This window comes from Mauremys reevesii, linkage group 7 (genome assembly GCF_016161935.1).
Source record: "Mauremys reevesii isolate NIE-2019 linkage group 7, ASM1616193v1, whole genome shotgun sequence".
Taxonomy (NCBI): Eukaryota; Metazoa; Chordata; order Testudines; family Geoemydidae; genus Mauremys; species Mauremys reevesii.
Window position 1 is genome coordinate 95,840,688 of NC_052629.1, and position 26,239 is coordinate 95,866,926.

The following is a 26,239-nucleotide window of genomic DNA, read 5'->3' on the forward strand; positions in this document are numbered from 1 at the left end:
GCCCCAGCTGATCCAGTAACAGCTGTTACCTCGCCTGCCTTGTCTCTGCTACTCTGGGCCCTTGCTGCCTCCAGCCAGGAGGGGGCAGACCCAGCCCGCCCAGGGCCCAGAGGAGCTGGCTGCTGTTCCCAGCTTTGCATAAGCTTGGGGCTAAATCCTTGCTGGGGCTGCCATGTCAGTCTCTGCCTTGGCCAGGCTTGGTGGGGGGCATTAGGGGAAGTGCCCAGCTGAGTTGTGGGCTCAGCACACCTAGAGCCCAAGAGCCTGCTGTGCCCATTGGCCAAGCACAGGCCCTTCCTGCTCCAGGCAATGGGGGGTGGGAGGATCCAGGGCGTGCACGGCCCCTCTGCAGTGCGGGAAGTGGGGCAGCTGATGTTTTGGGGGGCAGGACGGTGGCTGAGGGAAATGGAGGGTGGGGGCAGCATATGTACGGACTCAGGCCACATCTAGTAAAATACTTTTATTCAAAATGCAACATGAATGGAACCCCCTTCTCTTCCCCCCATAGCTCCTACCTCCCCACCCCTGGGGTTGCAGCTACAAGCCCTGCCTACAAATGCCCCATTGCCCAGACCCCCCTCCCCCAGCACAGCAGCATGCACTCAGCATGGGGGGGGGGGTCTCCATGGCTGTGCAGGTGACTGAGCTGCTGTCCTCTAGATGGGGGAGGGGGAGTGCCCAACCCCACCCCAGCTCTGTGCTTCTTCCAAGGCCTCGTCAATGCTCCCCCCAACTCTCCTGCACGTGCCTCACCCCGTGTTAATGCTGGCTACCCCTTACCTGGCCCTCAGGTCCCCCCTGGGAGCCAGTGCTGCCCCCTAAGGTGAGGGAGCTGTGCCCTGTGGGGGGCGGGGGGGGATTTTGTGCTACTCCTGCCCCTCAACACCCCCCCCCCCAGCAACTGCTCTGCCAGCCAGGGGCTAGCATCAGCACCCCCCACTGCCAGGAGAACATTCCCACTACCCTCCCCCCGGAGAAGATACATTCCCCAGCTCATTCAGCCACAGGTAGGAGCCCCACTCCCACCCCCTGCCCAGGCTCCTAGGGGTGAGGAGGGGTCCCTGCCCCACACTAGGCATGGCTCACCAGCAGGGGGTGCGCCGCCCCATTGAACTGATCCCTCTACAAGTAAAGAATCCCCCTCCCCCCCACTACCCCAGGCTCCCCACAGCTGGCATTAGTACCCACTCCCCTGCCTGGATTTTGCTTAGAGCCCAAATGGACCATGCTGGGGGGGCCGGGTTCAACCAATGCAAGTCCTTCAGTCTCTCCCCTCCCCTGGGGAGGGGGGGGTCCTAGAGACACCCCCAGTGTCACTATGGGGTAGATGGAGCCCCTGACCCCTTAACCAAGCAGGATCCAGGACACTAAGGAAGTAGGGGGCTTCAGCTGGCCTCCCCCTAAAACCTCAGAGGGAGCTGGAGGAGGAGGGGGGAGGGGGCTCCAGGGCCACGCCCACCAGCGAGGAGGGCTGGGGCCCCCGCCCGTGGTAGCGGGAAGCAGCAGGCCGGATGAGTGGCGGGGGCGGCTGGTTGGGCGACAGTCTGGGCTGCAGGAAGCGCCCCTGCTGGAGTGGGGGTGGCTGGCGGTGCAGCGTGGGCGCTGTGGGCAGTGTGGGCCGCAGCAAGGGGGGAGGTTGCGACAGCGTGGTGGGCGGCAGCCGGGGGGAGGCAGAGGGCAGAGCCGCTGCAGTGGACGCTGGGGGCTGCGGCTGGGCAGAGCGGGACACGGCTGTGATCTGCACCTGTAAGGAGAGAACAGAGTGAGGGCCAGCAGGTCGGGGGGCCGGGGATCGGACCGAGGGGCCTCGGCTGAGCGTGCGGGGCGCCCAGGGCCAGCAGGTCCGGGGTTGGACCGAGGGGCCTCGGCTGAGCGTGCGGGGCGCCCGGGGCCAGGGGTCAGACCGAGGCCTCGGCTGAGCGTGCGGGGTGCCCAGGCGGGGGACCGTGGGTCGGACCGAGGGAAGTGGCAGAGCCGGGGGCTGCGTGTGGCAAATGGATGGCTGGGGGCTGCTGGTTGGATTGAGGGGCACCAGCTGGCCTGGGATTGGAGGGGTCTGGGTACAGGTCAGGGGTCTCACCCCTTCCTCACCTCATCATCCTCCTCGCTGCTGGCCAGTGAGACGCTAGAGCTCTTGGTGTCATGGGGGGGGGAGCGGCCCCTTGGGGAGCCCCCCTGCTCAGCCTCCCACTCCTGCAGCACTTCCTCCAGATTGAAGCGGCGCCGGTAGCTGACGAAGAAGGTTTTCACCTGGGCCAGTGTCTTGTTGCCGATCACCCCAGCCACGGCCTGGAAATCCTTCCCGTACCTGCGGATGGCTGGCGAGAGGGGAGGGCGTCAGCTACCCAGGGGAGGCAGGGCCCCCACATGCAGGGAGGGAGTCCAGGGGCAGCTACATCCCCAGGCCAGCGTCACTTACATACCCAGGGGGCAGCCATGATGGGAGGGGCGCCTACCCCCCCCCCGGCGCTCCCTCCCTGAAGCCTTCCCCCCCGCCCCAGCTCACCCTGCACAGCCAGCAGCTGCTCGTCCGTTGTCCAGCGCGAGTTGAACTTGCTGTTCCCCTGGCAGGAGAGTGGAGAACATCAGGCTGGGACTCAGACCTGCCCTTCCCTCACCCTCCCACAGGGTGGGTCCTGGGCATGCACTTCCTCTCCCCAAGCCTTGTGCCCCGTGGGAGCTGGGCCCAGCACCTCACCTCCCCCAACAGGGGCTGGTTCCTTCTCCCCCTACATGGGGGTCAGTGCCCCTCATCTCACCTCAGGGGGCCGCAGCTTGTCAATCCCACCCTCCAGGGCCTGCTTCATGCTGCTGTTGATCTGCTTGATGCACTGGACCTGGGTGGGTGGGGAGAGAAGGGGCCTGTCAGTGAGAGCTGGGGGCAAAGGGGGCTCAGGGGTTACCTGGCGCTTGAGGGAGACGAGCTGTGAGTCGAGGTGGCGCAGCGCCAGGGTGCCCACATCAGGGCTGGGGGTTTGCAGGGGTGATGGGGGGTCGGGGTTACCTGGCGCTTGAGGGAGACGAGCTGTGAGTCGAGGTGGCGCAGCGCCAGGGTGCCCACATCAGGGCTGGGGGTTTGCAGGGGTGATGGGGGGTCGGGGTTACCTGGCGCTTGAGGGAGACGAGCTGTGAGTCGAGGTGGCGCAGCGCCAGGGTGCCCACATCAGGGCTGGCCGAGATACCAGCGATGTCGTCCTGGCTCAGGTACATGCCCTTGGGGGGGCGCCGGCGTGAGCGCAGTGGGTGGTGCCGATACTGCGACAGCTGCGCCTCCTTCCTCACAGGCCCTGAGCCCGATCCTGGGCCCGGCCGACTGTTCGGCAGCTTCTGGTAGCTTGGCTGGGCGGGGAATGGAGCTGGTCTGAGTACAGTGCCCCCTAGGGACCTCTGCTGCAGCACAGTGCCATGGACTGGCTCCTCCCACAACACCCCCTACAGCACAGCACCCCCCACACCGTCCCATGGCACAGTGCCCCCTGCTGATCTCAGGCTGACCCCTGGAGCATAGTGCCCTCTCAGAGCGACTGCAGCCCAGGGTCCCCTCTCCCACCCCTCAGCACAGAGCCCAAGCGAGTGAGGATGTGCCCTCCCCCACCCTCCTGCCTGTGAGCCATCCCACCCCCAACCCCTCACCTCCTTCTTGGGGTCCATGGCATCAAACTCCCCCTCGCTGGCTGCCCGTCCCTCCTCCATCTCGTCGTTACTGGGGGGGGAGCATGGCATGGGTTAGAGGGGATGGTACCAAGAACCCCAGGCTGCCCCCCAACCAGACCCCCCAGGCCCTCCCTCCACCTCACCACAAACCCCCTGTCCCCACTGTCTGCCTTCCACCCCCTCCGTGGCCATCTAGCCTGCCCCCCTTCCCTCATCCAGAACTCCCCACCCTGCCCATGCTTGTACCTCCCCACCTCACCTGTCATCCCTCTCCTTCTTGCTGAGCAGCCGGCGGGCCTGTCGGTCCATGACACTCGTGCGGCTCCTTGTCTTCTTCCAGGAGTAGTAATACTTCACCAGGCTGGGGATCAGCTTGTCGGGGAGCTGGGGACAGATAGGAGAGGGGGTCAGATGCCTGGGGGGAGTGGGGGGTTGAGGTGCTTGGCAGAGGGGTGGGGGGAATACAATATCTGGGAATGGAGTGGTGACGTACTTGGGGAGACTGAATGGTGCAGGGAGGGATGGGATGACAAGGAAGGGGAGGGAGAGGGAGGAGATGCCTGTTGAGGGGAGCGACTCAAAGGAGGGATGGGATGCTGGGTGGGGGAGACCAGAGGGAGGTATGGGAGTGGGGCTGAGGGGAGACTGGAGGGAGGATGGGATGGCAGGAGGAGATGCTGGGGTGGGGGGGGAGAGATGGGGCAAGGGATGGAATGCCAGGGGGATGATGGGGAGAGGAGATGCTCGGAGGAGAGGGGGGAGATTGGAGGGAGGGATGGGAATGCAGGGTGGGCAGGGGGAGGGAGAGATGGGATGACGGGTATGAGGGGCAGGGGTGGGAGGAGATGCAGGAGGAGGGAGAGATTGGAGGGAGAGCTGGGATGTGGGGGTGGGGGGGGGGAGGAGGAGATGCCAGCATGGGGAAAAAGGAGGAGGAGGAGAGGAAGGAGAGGCCTGCCAGGATCCCCATGGGAAGGAAGGTGGGCCCCCAGCTACGGAGGGTACACAAAGTCCCCACCCTCATGCCAGGCCCCTATGGGGTGAGGTGGCACCATCACACAGGGTAGGGGGTTGGCATATATCACATATGTTGACAGCAGGGGGAGATGGGGACATCGTGGCATATACCATCTGCTGGGGGGGCGGTGCAGTCACTAGCACATACCACCTGCTGGCTGCAGGGGGAGAGACAGTGGCAAATGCCATTTGGTCACTGTGGAGGAAAGCAAGGGTGCCATATACACTATCTATTAGCTGCTGCAGGGGGAGGGGGTCACATGCCATCCGCTGGCTATGGGAGTAGAGGGTGGCACAGGCTATCTTTGCTAGCTGCCAGGTGGCAGTTGGTGGCATGTACCATCTTTGCTGGCTGCTGGGTGGGGATGCATGGAACATACTATGTGATGGCTGGGGGGGGAAATTGTAGCATATGCCAATTCTATTGACTACAAGAGGGATGGCAGGTACCATCTGCTGGCGGGGGGGAGCAGGCATGTCAGGTGCCATCTGCTGGTTGTGCGGGTGGGGGCGGCAGGTACCATTTGCTGGCGGGGAGACAGGGTGGCAGGTGCCATGTACCAACTGCAAGGAGATTGTAGGCACCATGTGCTGGTTGTATGGGGGAGAAGAGAGCAGTGGAATGTACCATCTGCTTGGTTGCAAGGGGTGAGTTGCAAGCACCATCTGCTGGCTGAGGGGGTGCGATAGGCACGTACCATCTGCTGGATGCGCGCGAAGCTCTTGCCATGGAAGCTGAACGCCTGCTCAAATAGCACCTTGTCCTCCACCGTCCACTCGTCTGGAAAGGGCGTGAAGTTGGCCAGGTCAGCCAGAGACTTCTCCACGTCATGCTTGTGCCACAGCAGCATCCCCAGGGCCTGGGGCGATATGGGAGGTGAGAGGGGCAGCAGCATCCGCAAGGTGGGGAGGGGACGATGAGATGGGGATGAGGGGGATCCCCAGGATGGAATGAGGGAGATGAGCTAGGGTGAGGATTGGGGTGTCCTGGGGGTAGGGTAGAGGAGATGTGTCCCTGGGGATGGGGAAGATGGTGAGACAGGGCGGGAGGGGTCAGCATCCCCAGGGAAATGGAGGGTGGGTGAGATGGGGCACAGGGTTCAGTATCCCAAGGACGGGGTAGCATCCCGGGGTGTGTGTGTTGGAGGGGCCAGGTCAGGCATCCCGGGGCATGGTGAGGTAAGGTGGGGTAGTATCCCTGGGACCTGTGGGACATGGGAATCAAAAGGGCCAAACTCTGTGGGATCTATCCCCACACGGCTGCCCCATGCAGTGTGCGGGGTGTGAGGAATGCCCCTACCTGCTCAATGTTGTAGCCGTGCTTGTCCTTGGCCATTGCGATGTATTTGTCCACTGGTGAGGGGAGAGAAGAGACAAGACAAGTAATCAGGACAACTCCTTCCTGCAGGACCCTCCCCTGCCCGCCAACTCCCACCACCCAAGGTATCACATCCACTGTGCAGATCGGCCTGAGACAGCACAGCATATGCATGGCAGGGGGTGTCTGATGCCAGGTGTGTGTTAGGTGGGGATTGGTGTGATACTGATTGTGTATGTGCGGGGAGGGGAAACGTCTAACACTGGGTTTGTGTGTGGGAGGGGTCTGATACCGGGTCATGTGTGCACGGCTGTGCCTGACATGGGGGGAGGCGGTGTGCATGTGGGGACATGCCTCATGAGGGGGTGTGCATGCACAGAGGGTGTGTCTGATGCACAGGCATGCACATTGTGGCGGGGTGTCTGATACACAGGGGTGTGCACACAGGGGGCATGTCTGATGTGGGGTTATGCATGTGGGGTGGACCTGTGATGCACGAGGGGTGGGGTGTGCATGCAAGGGGGGTGTCTGATGCTGTGGGGCGGGATGTTTGTCTCTCTGTGTTGGGGTGTGAGACCCATCCAGCCTCCATGCTCCGTCTCACCCAAGGGCTGTGTGGGAGTGACAGGCCAGACATTCTGTCTAAGCCCACAATCCCTGTGCACCCCTGCAGGGCAAGAAGTTGATCCCCAGCCTGGAACCTCCCCACTTCATTTCTCTGATCCCAACCCTGCCCTAACCTGCAGGATGGGGAAGCAGTGTCCTGGGCAGTGAATATCTCTAGAAGGAGGGAGGCAAGCTGTGGCCATCTCCCCCAGGTCCTAAACCCCACCGCACCAGAGCAAGAGCTGAAAGGTTAGAAATGACTCATCTAGAGCATCTGTGGGGGTAAGCGGAGGGGAGGAGCAGCATGTGGGGGCCAGAGGAGGAGTAAGGGGGCAGTATGCTGGGCAGGGCAGAGGGGACTGCTAGGCCAACGAAAGGGGGAGAGAGATTTGCTGGCTATAGGAAGGGGGGCAGCACACTAGGCTTGTGGGGAGGGGTTTGCTGGCAGTTGTGCACTGGGCTAGGGAAGGCATGCTGGGCTTGGGGGGCAAAGGGGATTGCTGGGTGGGGGAGGGTGCAGCACTCTGGGCTGTGGAGGTTGCTGGGTGGGCCCGGTGGGGACAGAAGTGGGGGAGGGGAGGAGGTAGCATGCTGGGCTGGCAAACGAGGGGGCTGTGGGAGATGCGAGAGATGGGCAGTGCACTGGGCCGGGGAAAGAGGCAGTGAGTTAGGCTTGGGCAGGGAGGAAGAGAGGGCCATGTGTTGAGCTGGATTGGGGCATTGATTGGCAAGCGGGGGGAGGCGGGGCTTCCTGGGCTAGAGGAGGTGGGGAGGGGTTGCTGGGCCCGTGCCTTGCCCAGACAAAGAAGCGGGAGGGGGAACAGCCCCAGCCAGCAGGTGCCTTGGCTGTGGGGCCCATGTGCTAATGATAGGGGCTAGGGGCTGCTCACATTTGGCATCTGACACGCAGTGGTTGGGCGACCAGACCAGCATCCCCTTCAGCTCCTTGTTGCTGTAGCGAGCGGGGCTTTCTGCATCAGACAGACAGGAGACAAAGGGTCAGCACAGAGCTCCCCCGACCAGACACTCCTGGGCCCCACCCATCACACAGCCCCCAAGCCCCTGCTCTGCTCTGGGACTCACTCCACAAAATGAAGAGGGCAGCAGGGACCAAGACCCCACAGCTCTGCCAGTGCCCTTCAATCCTGACCCGCAGCCCCTTGCTATGCCAGCCCTGGGCTCTGCCCACTGCACAGCTCTGATGATGCCCCTCAACCCCAACCCACAGCCCTGGTGAGAGAAAAGCAACTGTACTGAGCCCCCCAGCAGCCCAGCTGGCAGCGGAGGCAGCTGTGGCCCTATGCCAGGAAAAGCTTCTTGCTGTGCCAATGCACAAGTTGGGGGAGGAGAGACTATGGGCACAATCAGGCCCAGAGTATGTTGCTCTGCTCCTGGTAATGGGGGAGGTGGGGTATTGGCAGGGGCAGGCACCATGCAAGGAGGAAGCGAGTATACACTTTTCCCCTCTGCTCCTCCGCCCTTTTGAACCTTAACAAAGCCCAGCACCCCCATTCAATCCCACCCAGGCACTGTCTTGGGCGAGGGGGCTCCCGAAGCATGTGAGGGGAGAAGGCTGCCTGCAGACAGACCAACCCCCCCACTGCTCCCCCCATCAAGCCCTCACTGAGCAAGGCTGGGGGGGTACAGCCATTAGTCCTCGGAGACTGGAGTAAGGATTTCTAAGGAGCGATGCCCTCTGCTGTCTCTGCCCCTCACAAGAATCCAAATGCATCAGTACCCTTACCTGGCTTGCACTCAGGGATCACAGCTTGGTAATCAGCCCCCACCCGAATCATGCTGTCTACAAGGGAAGGAGAGGGGCAGGTGTGAGGGAGCAGCTGCAGTTGAAGGAGAGAACCCAGGAGTTAGGCCCCCAACCCCTAGCTGCCCTCCCCTAAGGGAGGGAAGTCTTGGATCTTCCTGTGAGCTCCAAGCTTGCACAGAACAGGGCTGAGATGTGACACGGGTTGGTTGGGAGGCCCCACAAGGTGCTGCAGGAAGCGATGGCTCAGTAGGGGGTGCTCTCCCCTGCAGTCAGTGCTGACCCCAGTGCAGCACTAGGGGGCGCTGTGCTGCAGGGAGCTGGGCAGGGGGCTCAGTAGGGGGTGCTCTCCCCTGCAGTCAGTGCTGACCCCAATGCCCCAGTTAAGCACCAGGGGGCGCTGTGCTGCAGGAAGTGAGATGGGGCTCAGTAGGGGGCTCTCCCCTCCCAGTCAGTGCTGGTCCTAATGCAGTATTAATTCCTAGCTCTGGTAATACCATTCTTCTTAAATACCCTGTCAAATAAGTACAGCTTCTCCTTCACTTCCCAAACTACAGTGTAGGTTTGTTTAGCTGTTAATCAGCCCAGACAGCCCTCCCCAGAGGTGGCTGCATCCCAGCACCAGGCCAGGGATCCCTGTATACAAAACAGCCCTCCCTCCCCCACAGGCAGCTGCAAATCAGAGTTGAACATGCAATCTAGCTCTAGACGCACTGGTTCACGGGTGGTGGGGGGCTACATTATCCCGTTCCCCTCTCTACTTCCCACCCCACCCCTGGCTCCCTTTCCCAGGAAGCCTGTCTTGTCACAGCTGCAGCCTGATCTGGAAGCATTTAGCCAGCGCCTGCCAAGGAGCTGCCCTGCTTTCACTTTCCGGCACGGGGCCCAAGAAACACACGCGAGGGAGGGGGAGATGGGGAGAGGACGGGGTGGGGGGGAGGAGGTCTGCTCCTAGGCGGATCCCACACCCACAGGGAAGATAGAGTGGGAAGGTCTCCCAGCTGTTGATGGGTACCACCCAGGTAGCTGCCCCCTTCCTGCACACAATATAACCCCCACCCTCCAGGATGCACACACACACACCGGCAGGGAGGGGGTGGCTGGCTGCGGCGCAGCTGTGACAGGGGCTCTCGCTGGGGAGGAGAGGGTGTCTTTGGCAAAATGTCCCAGTATCTAGAACAGCTGGGGGTGGTGGGACACCACCCCCTGCACACTTGGGGGAAGAACACGAGAGGTCTCGGAGGTGAGGCCCCCGTTTCCTTAGTGATGGGCTAACAGGGCTGGCAAGGGAGGGTGTCCAAACAGCAGACTAGCACTCCACCCTGTTGACCCCCCCCCCCACCCCATACTCCTGGGTTGCTTGTGCCTCCCCAGAGCCAGCAGCAAAGGGGCGTAACTGTCCCCCCCGACACACATTCCCCAAACGGATTCCACATGGCCGGTGGGAGGAATCGGCCGCTCTAATCTCCTTGGATCCCCCCAGCACATCCCTTGCTGGCGCTGGTGAGCGGCGGGGGGAGGGGGGCTAACAAAGCCGGCTGACGCTGGGAGGCAGCAGGCACACACGAGGGCGCCAGGGGACAATGGGGTCGAAGCTGTTAGCAAAAGCAACCTTCCAGTGATGCCCCGGCTCTTTGTTCAGCCGAGAGCGCCCCTTTGCTCACCCTGGGGCTAAGTTTGGGAAGGGGTTGGCCCTCAACACCCTAGTGTTGTTCTGTCCTCCCACCCCCCGCCAGCTCCCAGGGATCGGGCCCCAGCAGGGATTGCAGGAGAAATAATATTCCAGCATTGTTGTATTCTACACTGTATTCTAGTCCCGGGCCGCCCCGGCTAACCCCAGGAGCCACGGGGGTCACCACGTCTCCCCGTTGGACGCCAGGTGAGGAGGGGATCCCGAGACACCGTAGAAAGTGGGGTTAATTCAAGTCACTAGGGAGATAGCAGCTTCCCTCCCCGCGCACCTCCTGGTTCTGGGGGAACCGGGCCACTCGCTGTCACTTCCCCAGACCCGGGAAGTTGTCGCCAGCTCCCTATCCCTGACCCTTAGGGCCTCGCACTCCAACAGAGTTTTTCTCCTCCACGGGGAGGTGCGGTCTGCAAGTGTGGCGTGACCCTCCCGTCCACACGCGTGGCGTATCACGACACCCCCCCCTCCGACCGCACACATGGCGTGAGCCCCCCTATGTCCACACTCGTGGCGTGTCACGAGCCCCCCAGTCCACATGCGTGTCGCAAGTGAATCATTCTCGGCTCCCGTTCCGGGACACGCACGCATGATCCGTGTGTGGAGTGGACCGTGGCTGGCTCCCAATAGCTGTGCCCCCAGTCTGGCACTTACCGTGCGAATGCTCTTCTTCGCTGCTCTCATCCTCCGAGGTCTGATGATTGCCATTGGTGGCCGATTTCGCCCGGCTCCTCGATAGGATCCCGGAGGCCGGGCCGGATTTTTCCATCACGGAAGGCATTGCCCCCCCAGCTCCCTCTGCTTTGCGGGCCCCTCCACCACAGGAATCCCCCCCTTTAGTCCTGGTTCAGGGTGGAGGACGCGCCCGCTGGTCGGTGGCGACTTGAAACAATCAAAAATTAAAACAGCGAGGGGGCGAAACTTACAATTAAAGAAAAGTCCATGGGGGCGGATCCCAGGATGGAGGGATCCCCAAAATTCCCTGCGAAGGGGGAGGATTTCAGGGTTTCTTTTCCCAGACTGAAATCTTTCCTCCCATTCAAAAGTTTCCCAAACTCCCCTGAAATGAGGGGGGGACTTTCCAACAAACCCCTTTGCTCCCAACACCTGAGATTCCAGATGCTTCACACACCCCACCCCGCAAAAAATAACCTACCAAATGCAAAAAACGGGAGAGGGAGTTGGGTTAAAAATGAGGGATTTCCCCCCAACTCTCCCCTGGGGACGATCTGACCCCCGTTTCCTTCTATGGCTTCTTTCTTCCTCCAAAGATGTAGCAACTTGTGCACAAAAATAAAAGTGACCTCCAGGAGTAGGGGGTGGAAATGGGGGGGGTCCTGAGTCCAGGGTCTGGGGATGCTGCAAGAAGAGGGGGGTTGACTCAGTGTGTGCGGTGGAGGGGGGAACCCTGGTGGGAAAGTTGCGTGGGAAGGAGGCTTTACAGGAGCTCCTGTGCCTGCCTCCGTCTCTCCTCACACACACACACACAATGAGAGTCAGACTGGAGCTTCCTCGGTCGGCTCCTGCTGCTTACTGCTGCTGGGGAAAAGTAGTTCCAGCTCCCCTGGCCTCAGCACCTCCCAGCTGAACCCCTCCGCCTGGATGCACATCTGGCCAGAGGGGGGCAGGCAGGGGCAAGAGGCAGGCGGAAGGAGGGGGGAAAGAGTTGAGCCCAGATGTGTATGTAAGGAGGGGGATGTACTGAATGAGAGGAGCTGCTGGGTGGGTCTTTATGTTGTCTTTTAAAATGCCCCTGTCCCTGAAGAAGGGATGAAAGGGAGAGAATGAGAGAAATGGAGAACTGTTCAGAGACAGAGCCACCCAGGGGTGCTGGAATATTTTTTATAGTGGGGGTGCTAAGAGCCATTGAACCAAACTGTAAACCCTGTATAGAATGGAAACCACTTCAAGTCAAGGGGTGTGGCATCCCCAGCATCCCTAATTCCAGCACCTATGGAGACACTCCCCACCCCCAGCAGGAGGCTAGGGGGCTTAGCTTTTGCAATGGATATATTTCTCCCCAGCCAGTATACACCCTCCCCTTTCTGCCTATTGCACTGTATGCCTTCTTGGACCAGATGTGCTTAGTGTACGTGGATGAATATAGATAGATGGATAGATGAATAGATATGCATACATAGATTTAAATATGTATATAGAGAGCTAGATTAGCTAAAGGAGTATGTATGGGGAGAGACAGATAGAGATGGATAAATGGAGAGGTATATAGGGTGATGGATATTTATGGATAGATGGATCAATAGATAGAGGTGTTTGTATAGGGATGGATGGTAGGTAGGTAGATAGAGGGGTGTGTATAGTGATGGATGGATAGATAGATATAGATCTATAACATCTATTCTCTCAGCCTATCACTTCTAGGAGAATCCCTTGTAATATATTTATTAGCACAGTATTAACATTGTTTTCTTATATGTTTATGTAAAGTAAATGAATGCTTCCTTCAATTTGTTTCCTTTTAGCTTTCTAGCCCTCCTGTCACCGGCTAGCCACCCCAGGAAAATATACCCTAGCAGCTGTTCAATGGCACTTTAAATAACACAATTGTAAGTAACACTGCATTCAAAAAAATCTTAAAACATAAGCCTTTAAAAATGGGTAGGGAGAGGAGAAGTGGGCATCCTCAAGTAAAACTCAAATCTATCTAAGTAGTATAGGCAGAGCCCATACTTACCCAACAGTTCCCATTATCAGACCCTGTTTCCAGTTGCTTATAACTTTGCCAAACTTTAACCATTCAGCTTGAAATTTTCCATGGCGGGTGTCTGCCTCAGGAAGAGCTTTTTTGGCAAATCTCAGCTAAAACAGTTCAGCCATTCCTGAGAATGAGATTAGGGAAAAATACATTGTTTGGCCCATGCTAACAATATTAAGAATTAACTCACGCCCTGTTCACACCCCCAACTTCGGGAAGGGATCAAAGAGGTTACTAATCCAATGGAGATTTTAAGGCACGTCTTTGCTAATAGCTGGATTTGCCAGCTGGTTTTAAACCCTCCCCCACTTTTGCATAAAGTTCTGAGGTGCATAAAAGCAGACCAGATCCCTCTCCAGTAGGAGGGAAAGTAGCAGGGGGTGAGAGAAGAAGCTGTTTAACCCTAGACTCTGTGATCTTCCAGTAGGTTGGGTGCTGAGCTACTCTCTAGCATTGGCTGTTTGTACCTTCACAGTGCTGGTATTGCTGGGGGTTGGGTACGTATGGGGGGAGGCCCTCTGGGAGCTGACTGGAGATTTGCTTGTTTCCCATCTGATTAGCTGGATTGGAATGCAGGAGTCAGGTATTTATTTGGGTTACTATGATGTAAATTGGTTACTCCAGATTTACACCACGTAGCAGAACCTCAGCTCAGGAATAGGACTGTGGTGAATACAAGCAACCAGTGCACAAAAACCACCGACACTCACGTGCGCACACATAAGCAACTCACATAAGCAGCAAACACAATCAACACGTACACAAACATAGTTCACACAATCAACTCATGTATCACACACAACTAGCACACACAAACACAATACAGTGGGCCCACTTAATCTTGTGCAAAGCAAGTGCTCAGCACTGCCATTCTGTGCTGCTGGTGTTTCAAATCCACTGTGCCCTGAGCATGCATGCCTCTGTGGGCTGCATCTGAGAACTAGGCTATGGGATGTTTAGGTCCAACCAGCTTGTGTTGTATTGGTGGGTCTGTTCAAGGGCTAACGATGTTGGATGTGACTGAGGAAGGAAGAGGGGGGTTGATTTCTGCAGACCACCAGCAAACAGCCTGGCACAAGCGGCACAGAACAGGGTGGGGGTAGGAACAGGAAGATACACAATGCCCAGGGATTTGGCAGACTGCATAGCTTCCACTGTAGCAGCCATCTCCAGGCCCTGGCCGGGTGGGGTGAGCAAAAGGGCATCCCAGTCCCTGGTTCCCCCTGATGCTGTAGGGACCCTGGCCTGCCCAGCTAGTATTGTGTTTAGAGACAACAGCAACAGTGGAGCGAACACTATCTATCCATCTATCCATCCATTCATCCCCATATATACCCCTCTAAACTATCCATCTAGCTAGCCAGCTAACTAGTACAGGCAGAGCTGGTAGAGAAGTTTACTCAATGCTTCCCATTATAAGACCCTGTTTCTAGTTGCTTATAGCTTTGGCAACCCCCTGCCTCCGGCCACCACCCCATGCACAAATGTCTGCCTGCCGCTGCATCCCCATGCACACACCTTTATTCCTCCATCTCCATGCATCCCCCATACACGTCCTTTATCCTCCCTCTTGCCCCATAGACACCCCTACATCTCAAATGCCCCATCCGGGCAGTATTCTAGTCACTGCCCCAGTACCGCAAACTCCCCCCATTAAATGCCCCCACAACCCCTGGCAACCTCCACACTGTTGTCAGCTGGAAGATGTAGCACAGGCTCCATCCCCCAGTGTAAGGGAAGCTCTCTGCTGACCTTTTTTTTTCTTTCTCTTTTTCCTTCTCCTCTCCCCACCCCCTCCCCCTGCAGCCCAACAAAGCAGCGCCATTGTCTGAGCAGACACCTGCTCGCTTGGCCCTCCCTCTCCACCACCGAGACAGGCCTGGAGAAACGGCTGGGCTGCGGGAGGGAGTCTGTAAACACACCACTGGTGGGTGGCAGGAGGGGGGCGGGGCAAGACAAAATGGGAGCAGTAGGCTGTGGGGAAGCTGGTACAGGGATGGTGGGGAACTCCAGGGGAGCATGGGTATGGGGGAGCTCTCCCCCCCCCCAGCTGGTGCTACTGGCAATGTGCAGGAGTGGTGGGGAACCCCAGTGCTAATGTAGGCAGAAAAGCAACAGCAAACAGGAGTGAAAGGCCAACCTGTCCTCTTTCCATGCCTGGTATATCGGCTGACTCCCTGCTGGATGTGTGCTCCTCCCCCCCCCACACACACTTTGAATGATGCTACAGGAGTGGGGGTAGGAGGCTAAATGTCTCAGCAGAGACATCAGGTTGGCATTGGGCTCAATTCTTCTCTTGCCAGAAGGCCAGAATCAGGGCCCCTTTCCTCTCCCCATCTGGTAGCACAGGGCTCAGACCCCGTCTCCCCAGGGGGATGTTCCAAAGATGGAGGGAGCTATTTTCAGATGCTCAATGTCAGGGCAGGAAGTAGATGGCAGCAGCTGGGAGCTCTGGCCGCCCACTCTTTTTGCAGAGGAGAAATGGAGGGGGGGTGCCAAAATGCTGTTGGGGAGTCTGAGTGTGAGATGCAGGCCCACATTTTGTTCTCATGGCAGCAGTGGGATGGGCTGAGTCATTCCCCCAACACCAGCCCCTGAGTTAATGCCCCCTGGGCTTTTTGGGAAGCTCAAGCACTATACTGCCCCTCCCAGAGGGCCATCCATTGGGCTCCCCTCCCAGGACCTCCCCTACACTGGAAACTGGTTCCCTTGCTCCCAACCCACTTAACACACAGCACCTGTCACAGGGAGTCAGCAGGAGCACAAGGGGGATGGGCAGGGTCACCAGGGTTGGGGGTGGATTCCCTCTGCAGGGTCGCTGAGCCAGCTGGCCCTTGACAGAGGGACTGTGTGTGTGGGTGGGAGAGAGACGCTGTGTATATGAAACTGTGTATGAGAGAGAGCGAGACTGTGACAGAGATTTTGTGTATGATTGTGTGTGTGAGAGAGGCTGCCTGTATAACTGCCTGTGTATGTGACTCTGTGTGTGACACTGTGTGCATGTGTCTCACACACTCACACTGCATGTGTCTCTGTCTCGCACGTGCACTCACGCCCTGTGTCTATTCGATGGGAATTTTCCTCTCTCCTTTCCAAACCCCAAACTATAATCAGGCTCCTAAATTTAGCAGCCACCAATGAGGGCAGCCTGGCCCCCCCGCCCGCCTGCCGAGCATGAGGCCACTGGGGCCTGCCTGCCACCGTCAGCAGGAGTGCTTGCTTCATCCACCCGCCCTCCAGCTGCAGCTGTGGGATGAGGCACCCATAGGCTGGGGAGAATGGAGTCCCTGCTCCTCCCAGCATGCAGGGCCATTTGCAGTTGGGGATTCAGATTGATTGCATGTGTGTGTGTGTGTGTGTGTGCGCATGTTTGTGTATGCATGTGCATGTACATGGATGTTTGTATTTGTGCATTAATGTGCATTATGTTACATGCATGCCTGTGTATGTTGTGTTTGCATGCATGTATGCATGCTTTTGTGTATGTGTGTGCATGCGTCTGTGCAACACACAGCTCAAGCTCTGAATTCCCAGGTCTGGGTGTTTCATCATGAAGAGGCTGATCATCAAAGCCAAAGGGCGGGGGATGATGCAGGGCCAGCAAGAGGAGAGCTCTATCCAGCTCCAGCCACTCTCCATCCTGCTGCAGATGAAAGGATGCCAGGCCCCCCTCTTGGGAGCGGCTGGGGCAGTGCTGCAACCAGCCTGGAGCAGCAGGGAGGGGGGCCTGACTGGGGTCATGCGTATACGCACACAGAGGCTCCACACATTGCCTCTACCGCACTCTTCCCAGCAGACACATAATAGCCTCCCCCCCACATGCAGCCACTATATACACACAGCACCACACTGCCAGCCTCCAACACACAAACATACGGCACCACATGCTGCCACCCCCAACACACACACAGCATCACACGCTGCTGCCTTCCAACACACATACACACACAGCATCACATGCTGCTGCCTTCCAACACACACACACATTATCACACGCTGTTGCCTTCCAACACACACAGCATCACACACACACAGCATCACACACTGCTGCCTTCCAACACACACACAGCACCACACACTGCCACCATCCGATACACACACAGCATCACACTGCCACCGCCCAACACACACACACAGCACCACACAGTGCCACCACCCAACACACACAGCACCACACACTGCCACCATCCGATACACACACAGCATCACACTGCCACCGCCCAACACACATACACAGCACCACACAGTGCCACCACCCAACACACACAGCATCACACACTGCTGCCTTCCAACACACACACACACACACACACACAGAGCACCACATACTGCCACTGCCCAACACACACACACAGCACCACACACTGCCACCCCAAAACACACACAGCAATACACTTCCACCCTCCAACACACACATACAGCATCACACACTGCCACCCCCACATATGCAGCATCGCACACTGCAACCCTCCAACATACACAGACACACACTGCCACCCCTCCAAACACACAGCACCACACACTGCCACCTTCCAAAACACACACACAGCACCACACACTGCCACCCCAAACACACACACGCAGCACCACACACTGCCACCCCAAACACACACACGCAGCACCACACATTACCACCCCAACACACACATGCAGCACCACACATTGCCACCTCCAACATACACAAACGCTCACTGCCACCCTCAAAACACACACACACAAAGCACCACAAACTGCCACCTTCCAACACAAACACACAGCACCACACACTGCCATCCCCAAACACACGCAGCATTACACACTGCCACCTCCCAACACACACACGCACCACCACAAACTGCCACCATCCAACACACATACACACACACACACACACGGAGCACCACACACTGCCACCTCCCATCACACACACGCAGCACCACACACTAACATCCAAAACACACACACACATCACACACTGCCACCCCAAACACATACACGCCGCAGCGCACACTGCCACTCCAACACACACACACAGTACCACACATTGCCACCCCAAATACACACACGTAGCACCACACAGTCATCCCAGACATACACATGCAGCACCACACATTGCTACCCCCAAACACACACACACACACCCCACACTACACACTTCCACCCCCAAACACACCCACCCACCGCACTACACACTTCCACCCCCAAACACACACACTGAGACACAACACATGCTGCCTGGCCTCCACCCTGCATGCCCTGCAAGCCCCACACACAGACACCATACACTCACTCAGCACCACACATTGCCTCCTTTCCCACTCCCAAAGACACACAGCCACACACACAGATACCACATGCTGCCTCTCCCCCAAACCTATCAGACATGCCCGCTCCACAGCTATACACACACAATGGCATCATGTATTTTCTGTCCCCCACCCCTCCAACACGCAACCATACTGCTACTCCACATACACACACAATCACACCACACGGCTGCTGTCTCCCACCCCCATCACACACTCCTCTCCTTTCCACAGATGCACTGCCACTTTACACATATGCTTCTTGCAATCACGCATACACTCAGGCTTCAGAATACAGTCAAACACTCCCACGACCTTCCGCAGGCTCACATGTACCTCCCCCACATCCATACACATCCGCCCCAGCCTCAACAGGTAAAAACACCCACACCCAACCACACACTCACCTACCTCCCCAATGCTCCCTCTCCAATACACACTCGCACCCCAACACACAGCCCACTCACACACCCCCAACACACATATCTTCCCCCCACTTTAAGGCTATTGTTTGACAACTTTATCCAATCCACTACTTGGTATTTCCAGTGTTATCCCCCCAGCCTTGCTCACTCCTTCCTCCAGCAGCCTTCCACAAACCTGTGTACCCCAAGCTCTCAGCTTCTGCTGACAAGCAAACTGTGACCTCAGCACCCACCCCACCCCCAGTCAGAAATGTGTTGGGGCGGGGCGGGGGAGGGGGGAAAGGGAGGAGATTACATCTGTGCTGTGCTGTGCCAGTGAGGCCTGCACAGACAATGGTTGCACCAGGAGACTGGCTCCCAGAAGCATCTGCTTGAGGGGGAGTTGGGATTTTAGAGGAGAGATTTGGACAGTAGTTTGTGGGGATGGACTGGATGGGATTTTAGGGGGCTCTATGGCATTGAGGTCTGAATGGGATTTATAGGGGGCTCTGGTTGTATTTTAGGGGGAAGCATGATGGGATTTATGGGAGACTCTATGGCAGGGGTCTCCAACGCAGTGCCCGCAGGTGCCATGGCACCCGCCGGGGCGTCTAAGTGCGCCCGCGTACTGGCCGGCGGACGAGCATCCGCCGAAATGCTGACGACAAGCTGCATCATCCAGAGGCATCGCCACCGAAATGCCGCCGATTTTCGGTGGTATTTCGGCAGCGACGCCTCTGGATGACGCTACTTGTCGGCGGCATTTCGGTGGCGACGCCTATTGACGTTGCCGCTTGTCGGTGGAATTTTGGCGGATGCTCGTCCGTTGCCATGGTCCTCCGTGGCTCGTCATCTGGCAAGCGCCAGACGAAAAAAGTTGGGGACCACTGCTCTATGGGATTTGAGGGGGCTGGATGGGATCTTTTGGGAGGTGAATGGGAGGCTCTCTATAGGATATTGGGGATGGAAGGGATTTATGGGGTGTGTGGGAGATTTATGTGGTCTCTGGATAGGGTCTGGGGGGGCTGGATGGGATTGATGGGGACCTTGTGTGAAATTGTATTCTCACCACTACTAATAAAGGGGAAGGAGCCTGTGCAACAAATGCCCTGAGCTGCTCCATTCTCCAGTGCACATGGCCTGGCAAATCCAAGTTTACTTTCTGCAGTAAATCTCCCCTCAACCCCATACATCTTAATACTGCCCCCCCTCCACGGTGGAGGGCGGGGGTAAGATCAGGAGAGACAGACTCCCTCTTTTGTGCAGCCACACAAAGAACAAGGACTAGAAGCAGATGCCATCTGCTCCCTGCAACCTGATGGTCTTAAAGAGACACCGACCCTTTTCCCCCTTTCCCCTCCTGCCTCATCCTACCCTGAGCTGCCGCAGAGATGGAGGGAGGGTGCTAGGCCTACCATTGTTCTGATCCGAGCATACGGGAGGGGAAAGAAGGGGTCTCTCGCTACACCCCAGATCTGCTTGAATGAGGCATTGGTATGATGGGGAAGGAGCTAACTGGAACAAACATGCACACACCCTCATGCTGGGTACCACTAGGCTGAGGCCTAGGGATAGAAGCTTAGATGGGCATTCTGCCCACACAACAAATAATGGGCACACACAGTGCTGTGCACGTGCACATCACCCAGCCACAGGGGATCCTGTGGTCACACGTCGCCACACCTGGGTAATGAGAGCCCGGAGCCCCATGTCCCACTGCTCCAGGGATTACACCTTCAGAAGTGGCAGCTGATGCTGTCACTCTGTGCCAAGTCATGATGCTGACCGCTCTACCAGACTGGGAGGGGAACAAGCCAGGCTTCCCCCTCAGCAACCCTCTCTTCCCCCTGATTAAGGCTGGCAGGGCAGATGCAGGGTTTATGAGCAGTGCCATGTAAAAGGGATGGAAATTAATTCCCAACGCTAGGCCCCCAAATCCAGACACACAGGGGGCTGCTATGGGAAGGCAGGTCAGATGGGGGGATTTGGGGACAGAGGGGGCACTGTGCTTCCTGGGTCTGGGCAATGGGGTATGAGGGGCTAGATGGTGGAAATCTCAGCACAGAGGGGGAAACAGGCTTCCCAGGCCTGGGGCACATGCAGTATTGGTGAGCCGAGCAATATGGATGATAAAATGGGGGGTTCCTAGTGCAGGGGTGGCAGTGTGTTCCCTGGGGTTGGTGCAGATGCACCAATGAGGGGCAGAACAGTGGGGGGGGGGTGTTAAGATGGGGATGATTTTAAGGCAGGGAGCCAGTGTGCTGCAGCACTGGGGACAGAGAAATAGGGGGTAAGATGGGGAGCTCTTTGGGTGTGGGGCAGTGAGCTTCCTGGGACTGTTGCAGATGCAGCACTCAGGGGGGAGGGCAGAGCAATGGTTTTGTATGTGTGTGTTGAGGGTGTATTGTTCTGTCTGCGATTAGCTGCTCCCCCCTCACATCTCAGGCTCCTGCTTTTAACTGGGGCAGGGGCATTTTCATCTGGGCTCTAGGGTCTCCCCACTCCAGAAGAAGGATACAGGAACTTGCCGTCTCCAGCAGGCCAGGAAAGGAGCCAACGTGGCAAAGCGCACCCCCCCTCCCACCACCCTCGTCCTTTCCCCAGAGACAGGATACATGAGCTGGCTGTGTGCAGAGCCGAGGAAAGGCAATCTAGCCCTGCATGGCCCCCCTGCTCCCGCCCCCACCTCCACCCGCAAGAGGATGGATGCAATTCCTGGGTAGCAAACTCAGACCCTCTCAAAAGCCAGGCTGGATGGAGGAGATGGGAGAGGCTCCTGGGGTATGCGAGGTGTGTGATGCAGGGATGGGAGTTTGGGGAGGATGTTGGTCAGAGTATCTCCCACTTTTAACCCCTGCAGGTAAACGGTACTGTGTTTGCAAGCAGAAAAAGAGGAGGGAGCTTGTGGGCAGAGTCAAGGCCACAGATTATGCTTTATGATCCAGCACAATCTTTCCTGCTCAGGAGGGACCCAGAACTGGAACAGTGGATGGTGGCGGATTTTCAGTCACGACTGAGGGGCATCTGCAGAGCTCAGTATGCGCATAAGAACCCCAGGGCTGGGATAGCAAGGGGCTGTGGAGTGGGGTTGAGGAGTCATCTCTCACCCTGTGCCCTGGAAGCTCTGCCATCCTTTTAGCCACTGCAATCCTCCCTTGGGCCTTGCTCTCCTCAGCCTAGGGTTTGCGTGGATACTTTGAGAACCAGAGCCCTGTGGCTTGCTGCCCGATAAACAACCAGTCTCACTAGGCTCCCATGAGCATTTCTTAGAGTTAGGGTAAAGTGAATTAATTCACATAGACAGAAAGAACATGGGTCTGGAAAGTCTGATGTGTGCTACTATGGTCAAGCTGCTTCTCTGTGCCTCAGTTTCCCTCTCTTAAGAAATAGGGACAGTGCTATGGAGGAGGAGGTTTGATGAGACCTTCTCAGAGCAGCCTGCAAGGCCCACTGTTGGCCCTCCATGTTTAGTGATTTCATTTCCCCTCAGCTCAGCCACTATGAAATGGCTCTTTTCAGCTGGGAGCATTTCCTCTAAAGGTGACACTGGGTCTGGTAGCACAACCTGAGACTAGGATCATATGACCCAGCCAAGCCAGGCATTCTTCCCACAATGCAATGGAGCAAAGGCCTCATTATGCGCTCCCTACCAGTCCTCTCCCGACCCACTTCCATGCATTCACCGCTTCTGCTCCCAAGTAGGATGGCTCTGAGTCCTCCCCCTTGCCACTTCCACTGCCCTTGATGAAGGGACTCTGCAATGCTGGCGCCCTCTGGTGTCTGCTTGAGCCCAGATCAACAATTGATTTATCGCAATTATTATTATTAATTATTTGTTTTGCAGTAGTGCAGAACAAAAGGATGGTGCCTGCTCCAATCTAAGTAAATTTGAGATCATTAGACAATTATTCTCGTCTCACCTCAAACCTGTTGCCAAAAAGAGGTAATGAAAATTCAGTATCCCAAGCACAAAATCTACTTGCCTGAAGGCAATTACAAAAATGGTCTCCCCACTGCTACCCCACCCCCAAAAGTCTCCGTCCTGGGGAAATGGATGAAGAGAGTGTTGCAGCCTGCAGTAAATGGCAGCTGACAAGCAGAGTTATTAATTTTTTTTTTTTGAGATTCTAATAGGATCATTTTGAACCTCGCTCTACATTTAGATAGCAAGGTGAGTAATATAATCTAGCCTGTTTGGAATTATGAATGGGGAAACTGAAGCACAGAGAGGCAAAAGGACCTGCCTGAGTTCGCCAGCCATTTGGGATCAGACACAGAGTTCCTAATTCCCAGTCCCATGTCTCCTTTTTAGTCATTTGCAGCTACGCTGCACCTTTCACTCCACCGTGTTGCAGAACTTCTACACACACAACACTCCTGTGAGGCCACTGCCTCTTGGGTGGAGCACGGTAATGAGTTCAGGGGGCACTGATGCAAATGCCAAGTGCCAGGGGATTTTAAGTCTTTGGATGCACAGGTATTAGTACAACTGGGGACACTAGGAACTGTGAAGCTGATGCTTAGGCGCTGAAGCCATTGCCAGGAGTAAGAACAGCAACTGAGAGGCCTTCCAAACCCTGCGTGGTGGTGTCAGCCCATCAGCAGCTGGGCCTACTCCCCAGTTCATCTCCTGCCCTCCTCTACAACCTCCCTGATTTATCCATCACCCTCCTTTACAACCCCTCCCTGTCTTCCCTCCTCTCCTACCCGCTTTCCTGGTCCCCTCTTTTCCCCCTGTGCCTTCTCCTTCCACCCACCTCCCTCTTCCCTTATATCCTCCCCTTCCATCCCCGCCTGCCCTCCCAGTGGTGCTGGAACAGTTTTTAGAGTGGAGGTGTGCCCTCCTTACATCTGTCTGCACCCCTCACCACCCCCTAGAGCTGGGGCTGGAAGGGGGGCCTTCAGGAGGGGGGGGCCTTGGATGGGGCAAGGGGGCTGAGGCTGGGGCTACAGCTGGGGGTGGAGCCCTGGGCCAGGGGTGGGTGAGGAGCCTTAAGCCAGGGCCAGGAGCTGAGCCCCAGCTGCGGAGCTGGCAGCCTGGACCCTGGGTGCGGGGCCAGGAGCAGAGTTCCAGGTGCAGGGCTGGCAGCCAGGACATCATGTGTGGGTCCGGCAGCTGGAACCCCGCATGTGGGCCTGGCAGCAGAGTCCCCAGGTACAGGGCCAGCAGTGGAGCCCCTGGGCACAGAGGCAGCAGCCAGGACCCAGGGCTGGCAGACGAGACTAGCAGTGGAGTCCCTGGGTGCAGGACCGGAAGCTGGCCGGCAGTTGGGACCCCACGCAAAACATGGGGGTGCTGCAGCACCCCCTGCATCCCTTGTTCCCACACCTATGTGCCCTCCTCTCCTCTCCTTCCCCTTCCCTCCTAGTATCCTTCCCTTTACCTCTCCTCACACTACACATTCCCCTTACCCTTCAGCATACACCTTCCACTTTCAGCCCCTTTTTCTGCTTGTCTGTAGGCAGGGACATAAGGAGGCAAAGTAGAAGGGGAGAAGTGGCATAGGAATGAGGCTTGGTAAAATATGGAGGGAGCATGGGGGCATATGGACGGGGGGCAGGGGGCATAAGGGAGCACATACAAAGGGGGCGTGAGGGCATGATGTGCAGAGAGGGAGTGTGGTGAGGGGCATGGGGATGTTAGGTTTGCAGGAGGGGACTTCAGGTGATCAGAAAGGGACATGGGGCTTTGGGTAAGGGGCAAAGAAAGGAGGCATGGGTTGCTGGGGGCATAAGGAGGGGAAATGGGAGCATTGGCTGGGGGCATCAGGTTGGGAGGAGGAGATCCAGGGAAGGGGCATGAGGGTTCATAGACTCATAGTTTAACCCAGAAGGGAACATTAGTCTGACTTCCTGTACATAACAGGACATTAAATCTCACCAAGTTACCCCTGTACTGAGACCAAGAACTTCTTGTTGACTAAAGCATCTTCCAGAAAGGCAGACAGTCTGTATTTGGAGACATCAAACCATGGAGAATCCCCCACTGCCCTCTGGAGTTTTCCCCCCTCACCCATCCCCACTGTGAAACATTGGTGCCTTATTTCTAATTGGAATGTGTCTAACTTTAACTTCCAGACATTGGTTCTTGCTCTGCTTTTCTTCACTAGGCTAAAGAGCCCTTTAATACCTGGGATATTCTCTCCCTGAAGGTGCTTAGTTATACACTGTTTTCAAGTCACCTCTCAATCTTCTTTTTTAGAAGCTAAATAGATTGAGCTCCATGTGTCTCCCCTATACGGCATTTTTTCCAGCCTTCAAATATTTTTTGTGGTTCTTTTCAGCACCCTCTCCAATTTTTCAACATCCTTTTACAAATTTGACCCCCCCAAACTAGATGTAGTATTGCAGTCTCACCAATGCCATATACAGAGGTAAAACCATCTCCCTGCTCCTACTCACTGCTCCCGTTTTAGACATCCAAGGATTGCACCACATTGGCCCTTTTTTTTTTACACCCTAGCATCACACTGAGAGTTCATGTTGAGTTGTTTGTCCACTATGACCCCTAAATCCTTTTCAAAGTCACTGTTTTCCATTATACCGTCCCTTACTCTGTAGGGATGGCCTGCATTACTTTTTCCTAGATGTATAACTTTGCATTTGGCGGTATTGAAACACATTTTGTTGGAAGGGGCCCAGCTTACCAAGCAATCCAAATTGCTGTGTAGGACAGTCCTCCTCATTCCACTCGTCATACTACTCCAACAATCTTTGTGTCATTTGCAAATGTTATCAGTAGTGGTTTCATGTTTACTTGTTCCAGGTCATTGATGGAAATGTTGAATAGCATTGGACATAGCAGGAGTGTGTGGGGGTGTAGGGAAAGGGTGTTAAGATGGGGTCGGGGCATTGCTTTGGGGTGAGGTGTCACAGGAAGGAGTCAAAGGGGCATTGTGTTAGGGTCTTGGGGGCATTGGGTCTGGGGCCAAAGGAAGTGTTGGGTTGGAGTCAAGGGCCCAGGGAAAGGGAGCAGCAGGTGTTGGGCTGGGGTAAAGAGGGCATTGGGTCTCAGTTACAAGGGCTGTTGGGTTGAGATACAAGGAGGTGGCATCAGCATCAGGAGTGTGAGGATGGATTTGGATCAAAGTGTGTGGGGAGATCTGGATCAGGGGGGCATTAGGCAGGGATGTAGGAACACTGGCGGGCCAGGAGACACGGGGGCACTGGGCAGGGGCACAGAGAGGGGAGCGGAGGTGTCCTATCAGGGCACAGGGGGCAGGGCCGGCTTTAGACCTATTCCACCAATTCCCCCGAATCGGGCCCCGCGCCTAAGAGGGCCCCGTGCCCAGTGAGAATCCCTTCCCTGGCTAGAGGTGCCTTTTTAATTTTTACTCACCTGGCGGCGCTCCGGGTGTCCAGTGAAACTTCGGCGGTGGGTCCATCACTTGCTCCGGGTCTTCGGTGGCACTTCGGCGGTGGGTCCTTCAGTGCCGCTGAAGACCTGGAGCGAGTGAAGGACCCGCCGCTGAAGTGCCGCCAAAGACTCAGAGCACTGCCCAGTGAGTACAAGCCCCACGTTTTTTACATTTTTTTTAAGTCATCCCTGCAGGGGCCCCATCAAAACTGTTTGAATTTGGCCCCGCACTTTCTAAAACTGGCCCTGCAGGGGGTGTTCAGTCAGGGTCAGGGGGTGCAGGGAGGGGTAGGATGTCAGGGTATTGGGGCAAGGTCAGGGTTTACGGGGAGGGGGCAAATATAGGATGGGGGACAGAGTGGAGGGGTCATTCGCCCCATAGGGTGGGAGCATGTCCAGAGAGGGGAGCTTGGGCGGGGGGGGGGTCTCTCTTGGC

General features: G+C 56.9%; 1 protein-coding gene across 3 annotated transcripts; it reads right to left on the reverse strand.

The window, feature by feature from the left end:
- Positions 1–535: 535 nt before the first annotated feature.
- On the reverse strand, positions 536–25,780 carry RCOR2 (REST corepressor 2). Of its 3 annotated transcripts, XM_039546044.1 has the most exons (14): positions 25,094–25,780; positions 12,737–12,881; positions 10,696–10,923; positions 8,340–8,396; positions 7,486–7,566; positions 5,972–6,024; positions 5,370–5,531; positions 3,914–4,038; positions 3,634–3,703; positions 3,106–3,339; positions 2,760–2,837; positions 2,507–2,564; positions 2,092–2,318; positions 536–1,744 (listed from the first exon to the last, which is right to left on the reverse strand). In XM_039546044.1, exons 3-14 carry the CDS (start codon positions 10,820–10,822, stop codon positions 1,409–1,411), a joined length of 1,608 nt encoding a protein of 535 aa, XP_039401978.1. In that variant the 5' UTR covers positions 10,823–10,923; positions 12,737–12,881; positions 25,094–25,780; the 3' UTR covers positions 536–1,408. The 3 variants fall into 3 exon arrangements, with proteins under 3 accessions (XP_039401978.1, XP_039401980.1, XP_039401981.1); XM_039546046.1 differs by lacking the exons at positions 12,737–12,881; positions 25,094–25,780 and having other exon boundaries at positions 10,696–12,700; XM_039546047.1 differs by lacking the exons at positions 12,737–12,881; positions 25,094–25,780 and having other exon boundaries at positions 8,340–8,392; positions 10,696–10,806.
- Between the last annotated feature and the right edge of the window lie 459 nt (positions 25,781–26,239).